At 42.1% G+C, this 17,218-nt stretch overlaps 1 protein-coding gene across 1 annotated transcript in view; it reads left to right on the top strand.

Annotated features, from left to right (window-relative positions):
- The window catches only part of FOCAD (focadhesin), a 196,459-nt gene that overhangs the window by 18,027 nt on the left and 161,214 nt on the right, over nucleotides 1–17,218 (top strand). Inside the window, exons 3-4 of the mRNA XM_075279906.1 lie at nucleotides 3,741–3,815; nucleotides 17,046–17,200. Coding sequence (XP_075136007.1) covers nucleotides 3,741–3,815; nucleotides 17,046–17,200 — 230 coding nt within the window. The remainder of the gene's footprint in view (nucleotides 1–3,740; nucleotides 3,816–17,045; nucleotides 17,201–17,218) is intronic.

Here is a 17,218-nt window from a genome sequence, read left to right as displayed (position 1 = left end):
CATGGGCAGAAAACGGAAACCTGCATAACTGAGATCAGGTGCTGTGAACCCGCCTTTATATGTATTCTAGGGAAAGGAGTGATTTAGAACTTTTATTTATTTTATTTTTTATTATATTTTTTTAAAACTTTTTTTTTTTTTTTTTTTTTTTTTTTACTATTTTTTTTAGCCCCCCCCCTGGGGGACTTGAACCTGCAGTCATATGATTGCAAGTCCCATAGACGGCAATACAAGTGTATTGCCGTCTATGGGAGATTCTCTACATTACTATTATGGCTGGTCATAGACCAGCCGCAATAGTAATATAGCGATGACAGGCCTAGGAGCCTTCATTAGGCTCCCGGCTGTCATCGAAACAGGTCGGCTCCTGCGAGCTCGCTGCGCAGGAGCCGGCCTGCAACTTTAAAGATATGGGGCAGGCCTAAGGGGGGAGGACATCTCCGTAGGGCACCTCCGCTGTAACGCTTACAGCGAGATGCCAAAGCTTATGCCTACAATCAGAAATCGCAGGCATAAGCTTCAGCATCTCTGCTGTAAGCATTGCAGCGGAGGTGCCGGTTTCTATGGCGACCGCTCTGCAGAGCGGCGCCATTACATTTACAGACCCGGCATCAGGACCCGGCATTGAGACACCGGGGCGGGTGCCGGGGCCCACAGCATCGCCACGCTCCTGCCAGAAGCGCGGCAATGCTGTACATTAAGATCTGCAGAAGTACTTCTGCTAACAGGCCAGGAAGCAGACACACGCCGGGTGCGGGCCTGAGCCCGGCGTGTGATGGAGTGGTGGTGGGGGGGGGGGGGGGCGGGGTCTGCTATCCTATCCTGGCCTGCTACCAGAAAATTACCTTAATGACCCGAATATAAGCCGAGGAGCACTTTTTCAGCACAAAAACTGTGCTGAAAAACTCGGCTTATACTCGAGTATATACGGCATTTATATCTAGTTATATAAAATGTATGTATATTTGTGTGTATAAGTACATAATATAATATATACACATAACACACAGAGGACTTTTCTCTCCACAAGTTTCAGTATGAAAACGACAGAAGAGTCGGCGGATCCCAGGTGACCACTGTTTTAGCAGTCACACACTCTGTCATTCAGAACCCGTGTGCAGATGTGAACCTAGCCTTGCTGTGTTGTAGGGTGGACAAAAACATTGGGCTTCTTTGCCAATGCACCTAGTAACCAACTACTGTTGTATAGCTACTGCCAATACTGTCTGGCCAATAGGAACAATCTAATTTATTTCTGAAGTGTTCAACTAAGGGCTCGTTCACATCTGCGCCCGGTCTCTGTTCTGCAGGTTTCCATTTCCTGCACAAAACAGAGGCAGGAGACGGAAACCTGCAGGACTCTTTCATACTCATTCATTTGAATGGGTTTGAAAGATGTATGGCGATGAGCGTTTTATGCTCTCCGCCGCGAAACCGTTTTTTTAAAATCTGACACAAAGTCGGACATGCAGTACTCTGTGTCCGATTTAAAAAAAAGCGGTTTTGCGGCGGAGAGCATAAAACGCTCACCGCAGCTCACGGCCGGACCCGCTCTGACAGGTTTCCGTCTTCTGCATGCAGAAGACGGAAACCACAGAACGGAGACCCGAACGCTAGTGTGAACCCAGCGTTAGCCTTTTCCATCCCTGTATTCAAATTGTCTACACATATTATTAGACAAAAGTAAGTTTCAGCGGGATCACTGGCAGTGTAACATGTATGGAACCCCCAATGGGATGATGTTGAGGTGGGGAAAAAGGCTGCAGGAGAATGCAGGTTATAATTATGCAGCTCATTGAAAGTGGGTCTCTCAACTTCTACACTGTCTACCAATAAGTATTTGGACATATATGGTAGAATAGAAAACAACATTTATTCATATTCAATAGTTGGTAGAGCCTCCATGAGCAGCAATTACAGCCTAAACCATCTGGGGCATGCTTTCTACAAGTCCTTGTATTATGGCTAGTGGTATTTTATTCCATTCGGTTTGGAGAAGACAGGTAAGTTCTTTCACTGATTTTGGATGGCTGCAATCTCAAGGGTCTGCAGACTCGAGGCTCATTCCGACAATCACTGTTCACCTTCCATTTCGTAAACACGTAGGCCACTGTCGATTTTGGGTAATTTAGTTTGCTTGCTATGTCCCTTAAGAATCAACCATTCTGTGGTACTCAACAATTACCCCTTTCTCAAAATTGGACAACTCTGCACTTCGTGGCATCTTGCATGCGACTAATGCCAATGCTATTTACACGATATTTAACGCCAAAAGGCGTGACGTACATCACGACCACAGATATCTTCTTTTGCATGGGTGTCCAAATACTTATTGTTAGACAGTGTATTGCCAAGTCTATTTCTTCCCCCAAGCATATTTAAGTACTATCACCACATTACAGCGCATATTGCAATGATAAGCAACATACCTCTGTTATGTATCTCTCAGTTGCAGATTAGGTAAAACACCTTTTCCAAATGAGGCAGTTAGTGCACTGGGCATTCACCCTGGGAGCACTGCTCTTGATGCTTAAATAGGATAGATGATATGGAGTATCATCATCCAGTGCATGGAGTGTTGCAGGTACGGGTCTTAGTAGAGAGTACTAAGGGTGATCTAGGGAGCTGAAGGCCCGTTTTCAGTTCACCAGCTGTCATTTGCATAAGACTTGAAAGTTGTTTTTCTCTAAATCTACAAAAGTGACACACAAAACAGGTATTGAGATGTGTTTTGTAAGACTGTGTAGACAGTTGAATATGCTTGGGGTGGTGGTAGACTCCCTTTATTATACTATTCTAAGTAAAAGCAGCATATTACAGTTGCTGATGTGTATTCCTAGAAGATAAAATGGCACAAAAACATGTTGTTTGGTTAAAGAGAGCACTGACAGAATACAGTGGACTCATTCTTATCCAAGGTATTGATAAGCAGAACACCACTGTATCTCCTTCACTCCATAGGACATTGACTGACAGACTGTTGTGTATGTACATATACATTAGAACCTGGCAGTTACCACCTTGGGGCAGAGCAAGGCAGATGGGGGCGCTCCTCTTCTGAATACGTACCTATGAATTTATTGTATTCTCTCAGCGTTCCTATTAGGTAGGATACCATGATATTAAAACATATGTGTTTAGTGTAAAAAGGTACTGGCAGAGAAAATAAACCAGCCGTAGCTTCAGGCAAAAACAATAAAACAAATCCTGCTCGGCTGAGCAACTAACTAAACAAAGGTACTCTAACTACATGTGTGGTTGCTTCAGCAACAAGGGAAAATCAAAACAAAAGAAGATGTGGTGCACACTGGTCTCTCACCAGATATCAGGCTGTAGGGACAGAACTCGGCTTCTCCACTTCCCCCAGGAACTGCTCAGAACTGAAGTCTTGACAGGATTTATACGCCTTTAATGAGGCCTAGCTCCCACCTGTGTTTGAAAGCTTTCTCCTGCTGTAGGATAAGAAGTGGTTAAGCTCATAGGTGAGGTTTTGCTACAGCTATGTGATGACCTCACTCACCATACATAAGAGAGGACTCTGGGGGAGATATAGTGTCCTTCCAGGACTTTACCTGTCACTTTTTCACAATGCATACAGGTAAAGACATTGAGAGGCAACACAAATGTGAATAGCTGACTAGAATGACCTTATCATACAAAATCAGAAAATGTTCATATTAAAAATAATAAAATATTTTTTCAGTCCTATCGTGAAATTGACCGTACTGTATCTCTTACAGGCAGTTGCCCATTTAATTACTTCTGTACTGAAAGAAAATGCGTCAGCTGGAATTATACAACAGTCTTCGAATCAGGTAAAAGTAACGCTACAAAAACTGCAATTTTAGGCTGCTCTCACACGACAGTGTTTTGTCAGTGATATTGTTCAGTGTTTGTGAGACAAAATTAGGAGTGGAGACTACCCACCCCTAGTTTTGTCACACAAACACTGATGAAAATCACTGACCATGTTCAAGCAGACTTGGGGTATTATGCGATCAGCAAACTAGTAATTAGCCTTCAGTTTTTGTGGACAGAGTGTCTTCTCTGTGTGTTCAGTGTTTCTTCAGCATCAGTGAAGTATGTCCGCAAAAACTGACAGTGTCTTCAGTGTGCCATCAGTGTGTGATCCTAATTTGTGGATCCACCATAAAAACATCTAATTGTATCCCTAGCTTGTCCGTGAAAATGGACGGCACATTGATGACATACGGAGTACATCAGCTTGCGGTCCTAGGTTTTTAGTCTCCTAATGACTTCTATTGGCGAGTCCGTTCCGCTAAACCTGAATATAACCTGTTCTCTCTGATGCCATGCGGAATCACGGCTCGTACACTGATTTGTGAAAAACATGGTCGTTTAAATGTGCCTATAGAAATGAATGGGTCAGTGTGCTATCCGAAATAAAACAAGGATAGCACACGCATCTCACCTATGGTTTTCTGCAAGGGGCCTTCATTGGGAGGGATTTTCAATTGATGGTGAAACTACTTATTTATTAATCATTCTGACCTACACAATGATAGTTTTTCATTGATTTCTTTCTTTTTTTTTTTTTTTTTTTTTTTTTTTGTTTAATGTAGATTGTGAGACCCATATAGGGATCACAATGTACATTTTTTTTTGTTTCCTATTAGTATGTCTTTGTAGAATGGGAGAAAATCCAAGCAAACACAGGGAGAACATACAAACACCTTGCAGATGTTGTTCCTGCTGGGATTCGAACCCAGGACTCCAGCGCTGCAAGACTGCAGTTCTAACCACTGAGCCACCGTGTTTCCCCCCAGTTTTTCATTGATTTCTGTGACAACACATTCTTTTTTGTGCATTTTTAGTGTTTGACTTTTTTTTTTTCATGCATGTAAAGAGTATACTAGCCAACTGCATGGTAACACTGTATGACTTACAGCACGCAGAGTCCTCAGCCACAGTGTTACCTCTCACTCAACTAGTATACATTATCATTATTTGGAGTGGCTGAACCGATTTGGATAAACAAAACTACAAAATACTCAGGGTGACAAAGCCTTTCAGATGATGTATGTCATGGGGCTTTTCAAATCTGGTGACAGGACATTTTTATAGGTAAGGTTTGCACCTACAACCATTTTTATTGCTCCAGTATATCGGCAATAAAAAGAAACTTTGTATGATATCTGTATGGTACCACCCATTCTCTTCATTCTGACCCCTACTTTTTGCTAACTTTATTATGCCTTCAGTATTGGACTACATGAGATCATATTTGCCAACAGTCTTGATAGTTCTGGGACTGTTCCCCTAATTGGTCCATGAAAAGGGAAAACTTTAACCTGCCGGGATTAGAAATTTTAGGCAAGTTTGGTTTACAATTATTGGCTAGTGTTGAAGGGTTTGTGTTTAACGCACATTATACGTTAGTGACAGACGTCTGAATAGGAGTTGTGGTCTTAAAACAATAGGATGTTTATAAAGTTTTTTTTTATTAGAAATGTAGTAAAACAATGTAAAAATGGTTACAAAGGTGGACATAACATTTAAGCAAGACTCTGTGAAACCCATATAGCCACCCACATCTCTCTTTTCTGGTACACTGTCAGTATGACTTGGAAGATTTGGACTATAGGATCTATGTACAAATAAAAATGTATAGTGTCTTGAATTATTACATAGATCTCGGAACTAAAACTTGAGCATTGGAACCCCTCTGATTTTGGTCAAATGAAAATGGCTGACTGGACATACGCAGTCAGCTCTGTCCAACGCGAAATGGTACAGCTGACTGAGCATGCACAGGATTTGGATTCTGAACACAGACTTGGTGGGTGCTGATGCAGCAGAGAGGCTTCAGCACAAGAAAAGAGAGACGGCATTGGATCTTCGGAAAAGTGTGTGCTTTGAGCACAGGGAACGCACCCTGTAATTTCTGAAGACTCATTTGAATAAAGAAGAAATAAGAAAATTCTCCAAAACGGCTGCGTGGACCAGAAGATTAAACATAGGAGAAGAATTGCCTTTCTAAAGGCTATTCCGAAGTAGAGTTAGTGAAAGTAGGGTTTCCCAATAATAGAATCCCTTTAAGATTTCTTTAATTCAAAGTGTTGAGTAGGCAGAGAACAGTGGTACTGATGTAATATACATTGATTTATGTTCTTTCTCTAGAAGATAATGCAGGTAGACACACTTAGAAATTTGGAGGAAAACCATGTTCTAATAGAACAAAGTACAAATAGCAAAGTAAAGTGTACCTCTGCAGTGATGGCATGACTAGAGAAAATTACCAGCGTCTTTCTGTCTGAGGATGAAATATGAGCTTGACTTTCAGATACAAAAGAAAGCATTTACTGTGTAAGACTTGCACAATGCTTAAAACTCCGGATGTTTCTTGCACACAGCGCCATATCTACTTAATTTTAATCAAGCATAACAAAACAAGACAGCCGGGACCTGTTATTTTTTTTTAATGGTTATAGCTTCTGCATGGGTATATAATAGTGTAATGAGGTGCTTATAGCGCTGGTGGTATATGCAGAACTACCTTTATTCAGTGCTCTAAAGGTTTAGTTGTCCTAGTATAGCCTGGATGTTACAACATTTGGCATTTATGGCTTATGCACAGCAAGCTCTCCAATCATTCTCCACTTGGATATGGGGGCTACCTTACTGGGTAGGATATGGATTGAGGGATAGATGATCCATATCTATCAAAATGTCAGGTGGGAATACCTTTTTAAAATACTGTTTTGGTGTTTAAATACATTTTCATGTGATTTGCCTTTGTGCTATTAGCATTATAATGCTCTGTGCACACTAGCATGATAGCTTTTGATGTTATTGGAGCCATAATGTTTTGACAGATCCTGTCAGATCTCTTTGACTAACAATTAAAACTGGGCAGACCCATTAAATCAGTTGTCAGTAATGTTTTTATGAAGTGCCCATGACAGCAAGGATGCAAAGTTTGTTACATATTACTTTCATAAGACTTCAATCACTGCCTTTTTTTAACTGTAAAGTTTCAGTTTTCCATTATATCAACATATAAAAATACTACTACTACTACTACTACTACTACTACTACTACTAATAATTAATAATAATTAAAGAACAAAAACATCAAGAAAAAACAAAAAAGACCTTGTAGGATGCAATAGGTATCCCATGGAGGCCAAATAGATTGTAAAGCATCCCCGGTGCCATTAAGCATAGCTATTAGATATGAGCGAGTAGTATTCGATCGAATACCTCGCCACCATAGGAATGCATGTAAGCAGCCGAACACCAAGGTGTTAAGTGCATCGAATATTCGGCCGCTTACACGCATTCATATGGCGGCGAGGTATTCAATAGAATACTACTCGCTCATCTCTAGTAGCTATCAAGAATTCCAGCCTGTGGACATCTTTCATGCCACATAGGAGGATAAACACTTTTCCAGTGAAGAGCTATGAAGGTTTTTTTTTTTTTTAGTGGCATTACATAGGTAAAAGAAGAGTTGTGTTTTTTGTTTTTTTTTAAAAAAAAATCACGATTCCTGGGAGGGTGGTAAAGCAAATAGGTAAGTGGGTTCAGTGGGACACCTTGCAAAAAGAGGGCATCCGTCCACTCCTTTACCTCCATCCTAAAAGGTCAGATCAGAGGGTAATCCCAAAAATTGTGATGCAATGTTCCCAATGCTGAGCGGCATCTCCAGCAGATGGAGGGGATTGCAGGGTTGAGGGCATGCAACAAAGTAGCGGTATGATACCAGTGCATTATAATTTTGTACTGTGACTCACGGAAAGTGACACATGCAGAAGACTTTGCTGCTACTGTACTTTGCTGCTACTTTGCTGCTACTGACCAAGTAAGCTCTGCCTGCCAAGTTCCTTGTTGCATTTCAAGATGTACTTTTGAATGGGGTCCGTCCCTTCGGTGATCAGAGGAACCTATATCTGGTTAAATAAAGTCCTTTGTTAGTGGTACTAGCTCAGCTTAACCTCTCAAACACAGTAGGGGCAGAGGCATGTAGGGCTCCGTGGAGAGTAATAAAAAAAAAAAAATAGATTATTTGCTGGTAATGAAACCATTCAAAGGCAGGTAATTGTAAAGTCGAAATGAAATAATCAGAAAGTCTGAGCTTTAAAGTCAACGGATCAATTAAGTCTGCAGCATGAAACAAGCCGGCTCGACTCCAGTGGCGCTCCATAGCAGCTGTGAGTCTCCCTGGGAGGAATGGATTTAAGGAGGAAAGACACCATGGAGGAATTATATGAGGCTAGGGGGAAAAGCTTGTGGTACGTGATCCAAATCTTTCTAGTGAAACGGATGGGACGGGGATTGGCAGGCAAAGTGGGGATGGGACCACAAGAAAGCATTGGCGTTTACAGGCGCTAGCCAAAGCTTTTAAATTTTTACCCATTTTGCATAGGGCTGTGGGTCTGCCCAAAATGGAATGCAGCGCAAATGGGTCGCCCAGTAATAGTGGAGACTATGTGGTACCGCAAATCCTCCCCTTTCTTTCCAGCCAGCATCACAGAGTTTGGAATCCAGTCATGTTTTGCATACCAAATGAAATGGAAAATAGTTTTTTTTAAAAGGGAACGTAACTCAGAGAATTGAACTGCAACTGAGAGTGTGTAGGATACCGCTTAACCAAGCCGCTTGGCATACCTGGCAATCACCCTTCTTCCTTAATTTCCACTCATGCATCGTGAGTGTGTCCAGACCTTATAGGATAATACAAAACAAGCGTTCTAAATTTTATATATTTATTAAAGGGGTATTCCCATAACTCTTGTTCTGAAGCCTGAAGGCTTTGTACTCTCTTCACTTCCTGGATTTCTCGCACATTGGTGGGCGGGGTTTCACTTGCTCTGCTATCTGCTATGATCCACAGTATGACACTGATGTGGAAACTGATGTAGCAGAGTTGGCTTTGAGTGCGCTTGCATTACATACAGAGGTAACGGACTCCCTATCTCAGCCTTTATCAGCCAAATTCAATTAAACCAGCTGATAAGTGGAAAGCTGAAGATAGACAGCACAGTAATCCCGGAGCTCTCACCTCCCCTATATGAGGAGCTCCGTTGCTTGTCAGCCCCTCCCCCCCCCCCCCCCCCCCCCTGAGAGTAGGCAGAAGCAGGCGGCTATGTCACTTGACAAATGAGTAGATAATCCCACGGGCCAGTGTCAACAATGAAGTGAATAAATTAAGATAGCGGCCAAACAAAGCAGTTTTGCTAAAGCAATGTATTTAGGAAAAGTCTTATATCCACATAAACTAGCAGTATAGATAGGATCCTTGTTATGGGACAACCCCTTTAACCTTGAATGGGTCGGTACTAGCCACTTAACATATACAGAAATATGTATATGTGGCTGACAAGTAGATACAGATAAAGTACAATACAATACATAAAAATAAATGGGATTAAAAGGTAGAAATGGAAACGATACCGAATGAATCTCTGAAGCTTATCTCCTAGTCTCCAGGGCACATGCTTATCCAGTAAGAGATTCTTAGCCAACTCACGTGCCCTCTAGCCTCATGGGAAACAATATATCTCTCCCTAGTCTCCTCCCAGAATGATGTCATTAGGGAGGTAGTCCAACCCTCCATTCTTGAAACCAAATAACTAAGAACAGTCATAATTCCTCACCAGATGATCATAGGGCCAGGCCAGAGGTATGATGGGGTTCATAGTGAGGTCCTTATCATGTAGACACCAAGGATGACACTCCATCTCCTTTGGGTAGTGAGTTCAGTGCCTGGACCCGTTCAGATGAAAGGCCTTTTCATCATACAGGCTGAGTTGTAGAGTAGGTCCACAGCCCTTCTGGTGTTGTTTCCCCCCTGACAGGAGTGCACAAAACCAACCTCGTCCTTGTGGATAAGAGAGGGAACAAGTCTGCTGGGAAGGTTTTGTAGTAGAGGTAGGTGAGCCCATCTTTAAGTACTCCCGTAAGCTCCTCATCTGAGATTGGGCATAGGGCCGATGATGGAAGGGAGTTGGCATGCATCTAAGAATTCCCTCAATTTCCAAGGATCAGAACGTGGGCCTCACAGATTTCATGAGGGAAGATTATACAGTTTGGTGTAGTAACTTTGAAAGTCAGAAGCAATGGCGTCGGGGTGGTGTTGAAGAGAGCCCAAGGCATTACACGTTGCATGAGGGGTGCAACAGGCCTGGTTATCTAGCAACGTTTTGGGCAATAGCGTATGTGCCTTGTTGCCCCGTTCACAGTAATGCTGTCATGTATAGAGGAGCATGCGTCGCTAGATCACATAGGTCTTCTCAAACTGCCACTAGTTGACGCAAAAGGAACAAGGAAGGATTAGCCGCTAAATGGTCAGTAAGCGTACGAAGTTGAACAGTAAAAGTGATCGCTCGAGCTTCCTGGGATCTCTTAAGGCATAGTGCCAGTGCAATACAGTCAGACAGACAGAGGACCTGGACACAGAGTACAAAACAAATGAACAAACAGTGTATTGTGGGCTGGACTAAATCTCCTGGCTGGGACCAAAGAGCACATGTTAAAACTAATATACATAAGGAAGACCGAATGCAACCATATCACGGATATACAGCTGATCCAGCCAAGTTACATCGCTGGAGTATATAGTAGCTCCTACTACAAACACCCACTGTTGGACCAAGCATCCCGCCTTGCCCACCAACATAAACGCCCATTATTATCAAAGTTAGAGGGAATCAAGTAACTGTAAATGCAAACAGTAAAACATAATTAGATGTGGGTCTGGATCATCAGTCTCTAGGACAGAGGTAACCAGGGACCAATAAAAAGAAAGGAGGTTAGTGGATGGGAGCACTGGGGTAGCAGTTAAACTTGTGATCTCTTAGCTGAGGAACTGGGAGAAGGCAGTTGGCGTCCCTTGGACTTCTGAAGATGCCGATACATTGCAGGGGGGAGAAAGCCCCAGTCAAATAACTCCAGCATAGGAATGTTCAGAGAGTCACAGAAGGGCCATAGGTTGTCATAAGAACGTAGAGTACCCGAGCAACCATTGTGTTTAGCGGTAAGGCAAAAAGGAAACCCCAACGGTAGGGAATCTGGCGATCTCTCACAAGTTGAAATAGAGGATGAAGTTGTCTCTGCTTTTGCAGAGTGACCCAAGATAGGTCTTGGTAAAGCTGAATCTTTGCTTCATCAAAGTCTTTAAGTCGTCGACCTTTAGACAGAATAATCATGAACACAGCATACAACATCTCTTCCGTTAGGACCAGTTCCTTTAGGGAGGAAGGCTCTGTGAGCATAATCATGTTCAATTTTGTGATTGGCAGGTTCCTGCAAGATAGTATTGAAGATTGGCTCCAGGGTAACATGGAGGTCTCCCTTCTGCATGGCCTCCGGAAGGCTTTGACCCTGAAACACAAAATGTGCTTCACATTTTCAATTGAATTACTAAAAAAAAAATTACTTTTTGATAATATTCTAATTTATTGAGATGCACTTGTAAGTGTGTGATCAAAAATAGCTTACAAATACTGTATATCCCAACAGAAACATAACTATTGATATAGCATAATCCACAATTAATATATAACTAATAAATCGTAATACATAAAAATATCATAAACACATAATCACCGTGTGGATGATCGTACCACCTCGCCGATTCGATCAGCACTGTTGTGGTCACCCTCCTTACCTTACGGATCCCTCTCATCCTGAGAGTGTCTGTGTTTCCTAGCATAATACGAAACAAGCTTTATAAATCCTATCACGCATAAACGGCCGAACAGATTTGCCTGAAATTTGACACACACATTACTTGGGTCCGGGATTAAAAGATAGGCTACTTACTTTTCGCCTACACTCCCGGGCTGCGCGACCACGACCGCTAAATTGCCGTTCCACCGAAATTGCAGGACCTGAGATCACGTCGTTGTCCCGGTGCCCTATTGGCCACCACTGCTATGTGGGCGGAGCCATCGGCCCGGCTGCAGGATGAAAAACATGGTGGCGCGTGGGAAAGGGGGGTGCCACAGCAGTGGGGGCTGCTGATGGGTCCCGCCGGCACACACACGGCATATCACAACCAGCAGCAATTGCATACATGGACGCGGCTCAACGCCAACCCGCAGACGAAGTCGCGGGCACATGCTAGTTTTATATATTTATTAACCCTAAGTGAGTTGGTACTAGCCACAAACATACATAGAGACATATATTAGAGGAGGACAAACAAATACGGTTACAATAGCATGGTACAGTACAATAAAAGGAGAATAAAAGGTCAGAAAAAGAGATATAATACCCAGTTGGATCGGTGGAGTTTCTTCTCATAAAATGCATAAAATTGATCAAATGCATAAGACACATGCATGACTGAAAAGACACTCACACATGACTCACATAGCTAAGTAACCGATATGAAACTCTCATGCAGGCGGATGAAAATGACAAAAATAACCTATCAGCAAAAGAAGAAACAAAAGTCACCCAGAGACAATCAGGAGTAACAAGAAATGGTGTTGCAAGGAAGAAAAGATGAGTAGTGGTTATGGGTGCCTCACTGCTTAGAGGCACAGAGGCAGCTGTCTGCAGGCCAGACTTAACCGCACGAGAAGTATGCTGCCTCCCAGGAGCAAAAATCAAGGATGTGGCCGATAGGATACCAAGCCTCCTCAGCTCCAAGGACGACTACCCATTCCTACTGATACATGTGGGTACAAACGACACGGCAAAAAATGATTTACCAACTATCTATAAAGACTTTGAAAATTTGGGGAAGACAGTGAAGGAACTGGATGCGCAGGTAGTATTCTCATCAATCCTCCCAGTTGATGGTCATGGCATCAGGAGATGGAATAGAATACTAGAGGTAAACACCTGGCTTCGACGGTGGTGCCGAGAGCAAGGATTTGGATTTTTGGACCATGGCGTGAATTACCTCTACGATGGACTCCTTGCTAGAGACGGGATACATCTCACAAAACCTGGGAAAAACATATTTGCCAGAAGACTTGCCACACTCATCAGAAGGGCTTTAAACTAGAAGAAGAGGGGATGGGAAGAAAAAAGAAAGACAAGAACATGCAGCTAAAAGACATACTAAACAAGGTTAATAGATGTGGTAAAGAGGACCCAAGACAGGATACTCAGAAGGAAATTACGAAAAAGGATACAACAGAGCACAATCTGAAATGTTTTTACACAAACGCACAAAGCATGGGAAACAAACAAGGAGAACTAGAGCTGATGATACACAAGGAAAACTATGACGTCATCGGCATCACAGAAACCTGGTGGAACGACATGCATGATTGGAACATACAGATGGAAGGATACAACTTATTCAAAAAGAATAGAACTAATAAAAGAGGGGGTGGAGTTGCATTGTATGTTAAAAAAGAACACATCTCCACAGAAATTACAGTTTTACAGAATGATAATCTACTGGAAATTATTTGGGTAGTAATTCAAGGGAAAAACAATGATAAGGACATCATACTAGGCGTTTATTACAGACCACCAGGACAGACAGAAGACATGGATGAGATTTTTTCACAGCAAATGACCACGCTCTCAAAGAAACATGAAATAGTGATCATGGGAGACTTCAATTACCCTGACATTCATTGGGAAACCCACACAGCCAAGAGTAAAGGCTCCATCAAATTTTTATCCTCTCTAGCAGACAACTTCATTGCCCAGCTAGTAGAAGAAAACACGAGAGGAACATCCATTTTGGACCTAGTCCTAACCAACAAAGAGCACATGGTTAAGGGACTACGGGTAGCAGGGACACTGGGATTCAGCGATCATGCTATACTTGAGTTTGGGGTCGCAAGAAGAAGAAGACCTGAGAAGACACAGACTTCAAGGCTCGACTTTAGCAGGGCAGACTTCAAGAGCCTGAAGGCAAGGGTTAGCAGAATTCCATGGTGCAAAATTCTTAAGCACAAAAATGCACATGAAGGGTGGGAAATCTTCCGTAGGGAAATCATTAAAGAACAGGAACTAACAATACCTAGAAGGAAGAAAAATGGGAAGCACCTAAAAATATCAGGATGGATGACCAAAAAATTACATAACCTGCTAAAAAGGAAAAAGGAAACATACAAAAAGTGGAAGATGGGAACTATACCTAAGGAAGAGTACACAGCAGTCTGCAGACTCTGCAAGACAAGCATCAAAGGAGCTAAGGCTGAACACGAATTGAAGCTTGCAAAAGAGGCAAAGAGTAAGGTAAAAGGATTTTGGGGATATGTTAAAAGCAAAAGAAAAGTGAAGGAGGCCATTGGAGTCCTGAAGAATGACAAAGGAGAAACAGTTAACATGGTGGAACAGCAGGTGGAGCTACTAAATTCATATTTTGTATCCGTCTTCTCCCAAGAAACTAATGGAAATATCGACATTAATGGTGATGGAGATGAGGGGAAGGAGGACTCCAAGCTGACTATAAGCGAAGGTCTGGTAAGAGAGCACTTAGCCAAGTTACAGGAAACCAAGTCCCCAGGACCAGATGATTTACACCCTAGAGTCCTGAAAGAGATAGCAGAGGAAATAACAGAACCCCTTGCTATAATCTTCGGTAAGTCATGGGAAACAGGAGTGGTCCCTTTAGATTGGAAAAGGGCAAATGTTGTCCCCATCTACAAAAAGGGGAAAAGGGACGATCCAGGAAATTACAGGCCGGTAAGTCTGACCTCGATAGCAGGAAAAATCTTTGAGCAAATTGTCAAGGAACATTTACTTTGGTACCTGGAAGGGAAGGCATTAATTAACCAGAGCCAGCACGGCTTTATGACCAATAAATCTTGTCAGACTAACCTGATTTCCTTCTACAACAAAATCACTGAATGGTTGGACCAAGAGAATGCCGTGGACATAGTATATCTTGACTTCAGTAAGGCATTTGATAAAGTATCGCATAACCTTCTTATTGAAAAAATGATTAAGTATGGCTTTGACAAAAAATCAGTTAGGTGGATTCACAACTGGCTTAATGATCGGGCACAACGAGTAATACTAAATGGCTACACATCGAACTGGAAGAAAGTCAAAAGCGGGGTGCCGCAGGGCTCTGTTCTGGGCCCAGTACTTTTTAATATCTTTATAAATGATCTGGACGATGGAATTATTGGGGAACTCATAAAATTTGCAGATGATACGAAGATAGGAGGAATAGCCAACACTAGAGAGGAGAGAGAGTGTATTCAAAAGGACTTAGACACACTGGAACAATGGGCTGAGGCGAACAAAATGGTATTTAACAGGGACAAATGCAAAGTTCTGCATCTGGGTAACAGAAATGTAAAAAACATATATAGTATGGGAGGAATAGAACTAAGTGATAGCATAGGGGAAAAGGACTTGGGCATAATAGTAGATCACAAATTCAACATGAGCCAACGGTGCATGAGCAGCGGTGCTGCTGCAAAAAAGGCTAATAAAATTCTGGGATGTATTAAGACAAGCATTGAATCTAGATCAAGAGCGGTCATTATTCCGCTGTACTCTTCCCTGGTCAGACCACACCTGGAATACTGTGTACAGTTCTGGGCGACTCAATTCAAGAAAGACATCGATATATTGGAGCAAGTCCAGAGAAGAGCAACCAAAATGGTGGGAGGTCTGCAAACCATGTCCTATGAGGAGCGGCTAAAAGAACTGGGATTGTTTAGTTTGCAGAAGAGAAGGCTGAGGGGAGATTTAATAGCAGTCTACAAATATCTGAAAGGTAGTCACAGTGCAGAGGGATCTACCCTATTCTCATTAGCACAAGGAAGTACAAGAAGCAATGGGATGAAACTAAAGGGAAAGAGATACAGATTAGACATTAGGAAAAACTTTCTGACAGTGAGGGTAGTGAGAGAGTGGAATAGGCTGCCACGGGAGGTGGTGGGCGCTCCATCAATGGAAATCTTCAAGCGGAATCTGGATAAACATATAGCTGGGATGATTTAGGAAAACCTGCACTCGCAGGGGGTTGGACCCGATGGCCCTTGAGGTCCCTTCCAACTCTACCAAAAAGTAAAAGTAAACATAACTGAGGGTCGGTTCATCACACACCGTAAAAATAATTATAAATGTATGATGAATACCAAGTTCACCCCAGGAAAAAGTATAAGTGAAAATTACAAGACATCAAGTCGTGCTCTACTATGTGGTGCACTCACATGATCCCATGCACAGGTATTATCGATAATACCCTTTTGTAACAAAAATATCAATACACATCTAAATTTTTGTTAATAGAGACACATATAGTGTAAGATGATGTGTCATAGATTTTCCGTTGCAGACATAGATGAAACATCGAATACTCAGCATAATGCTAACAGCATTCAGATCTAAAAAACAATAATTAACTCAGTGGTCACGTGCAGCAGGGACTTCCACCAGAAAAGCCCCAGAGTGCCGTGGGAAATGTACAATGGTGTGGAAAACTAGAGCACCGAGAACAGGTGATTTTTTTTTTTTTTTTTAAATATCACCTTACATGGCTTCCTGCCACAGTAATAAAATATAATGGACAACCCCTTTAAAAGGGTTTTTGATGGGTCGTCAAATTATCTTGATGAACTATCTTTAGGGTAGGTCATCTACATTAGATGAGCTGGGATCTAACATCCAGTACCCCAGCCGACCAGCTGTTAGAAGAAGAACAGAACCATGTATCTGTTCTGTGTGTAGCGGCTGTGCCGATGTACTACAGTGCCTGTTCACATGTATAGATGTTGAACTGCAGTACCTCAGTAAGTCACTAAAAAGAGAACAGAATTATCTGCTTCTAACTCTGGCTGGCATATAGTATCTGGTGAGAACAGCAGATCGATGACGTCCAGGATCTCAGAAAACCCTTTTTAACTTTTTTATTATTTTTTATAGGTTACACATGTATGTAATCTGTAATGTTGAGGTTTCTTTCTAACAGAACAATACGGTAGGTCGAAAAGGTATTAAAGATCTCACTGTTGTGATAGTTTATTATAATCCTCTTTCCACCAGCATTTTTTATGCTTTTTTATTTTCTAAAGTTACAGGGTTGACAATGGGTCAACAATGGGTGAATGAAGAGCAAAATTCTTAATTTTTAAAATCTTTGCTTCTAGACCCCGTCCCTGAATGTCCTCTGGGAGAAGTGCTGCTGTGACAATGTTGCAGTTAGGACAGCCTGTTGTGATGCCTTGGTCTCTTTAGTAGAACAGAAACATGCAGATTTCACCTATGTTCTTAATGGTCTTCTAAACCTTATCCCTTCTGCCAGGTTAGTATAATTGTATTA

Source organism: Leptodactylus fuscus, chromosome 1, assembly GCF_031893055.1.
Source record: "Leptodactylus fuscus isolate aLepFus1 chromosome 1, aLepFus1.hap2, whole genome shotgun sequence".
Lineage (NCBI taxonomy): Eukaryota > Metazoa > Chordata > Amphibia > Anura > Leptodactylidae > Leptodactylus > Leptodactylus fuscus.
The sequence above is the reverse complement of the archived record's forward strand: the minus strand, read 5'-3'. Positions and strand labels throughout refer to the sequence as shown.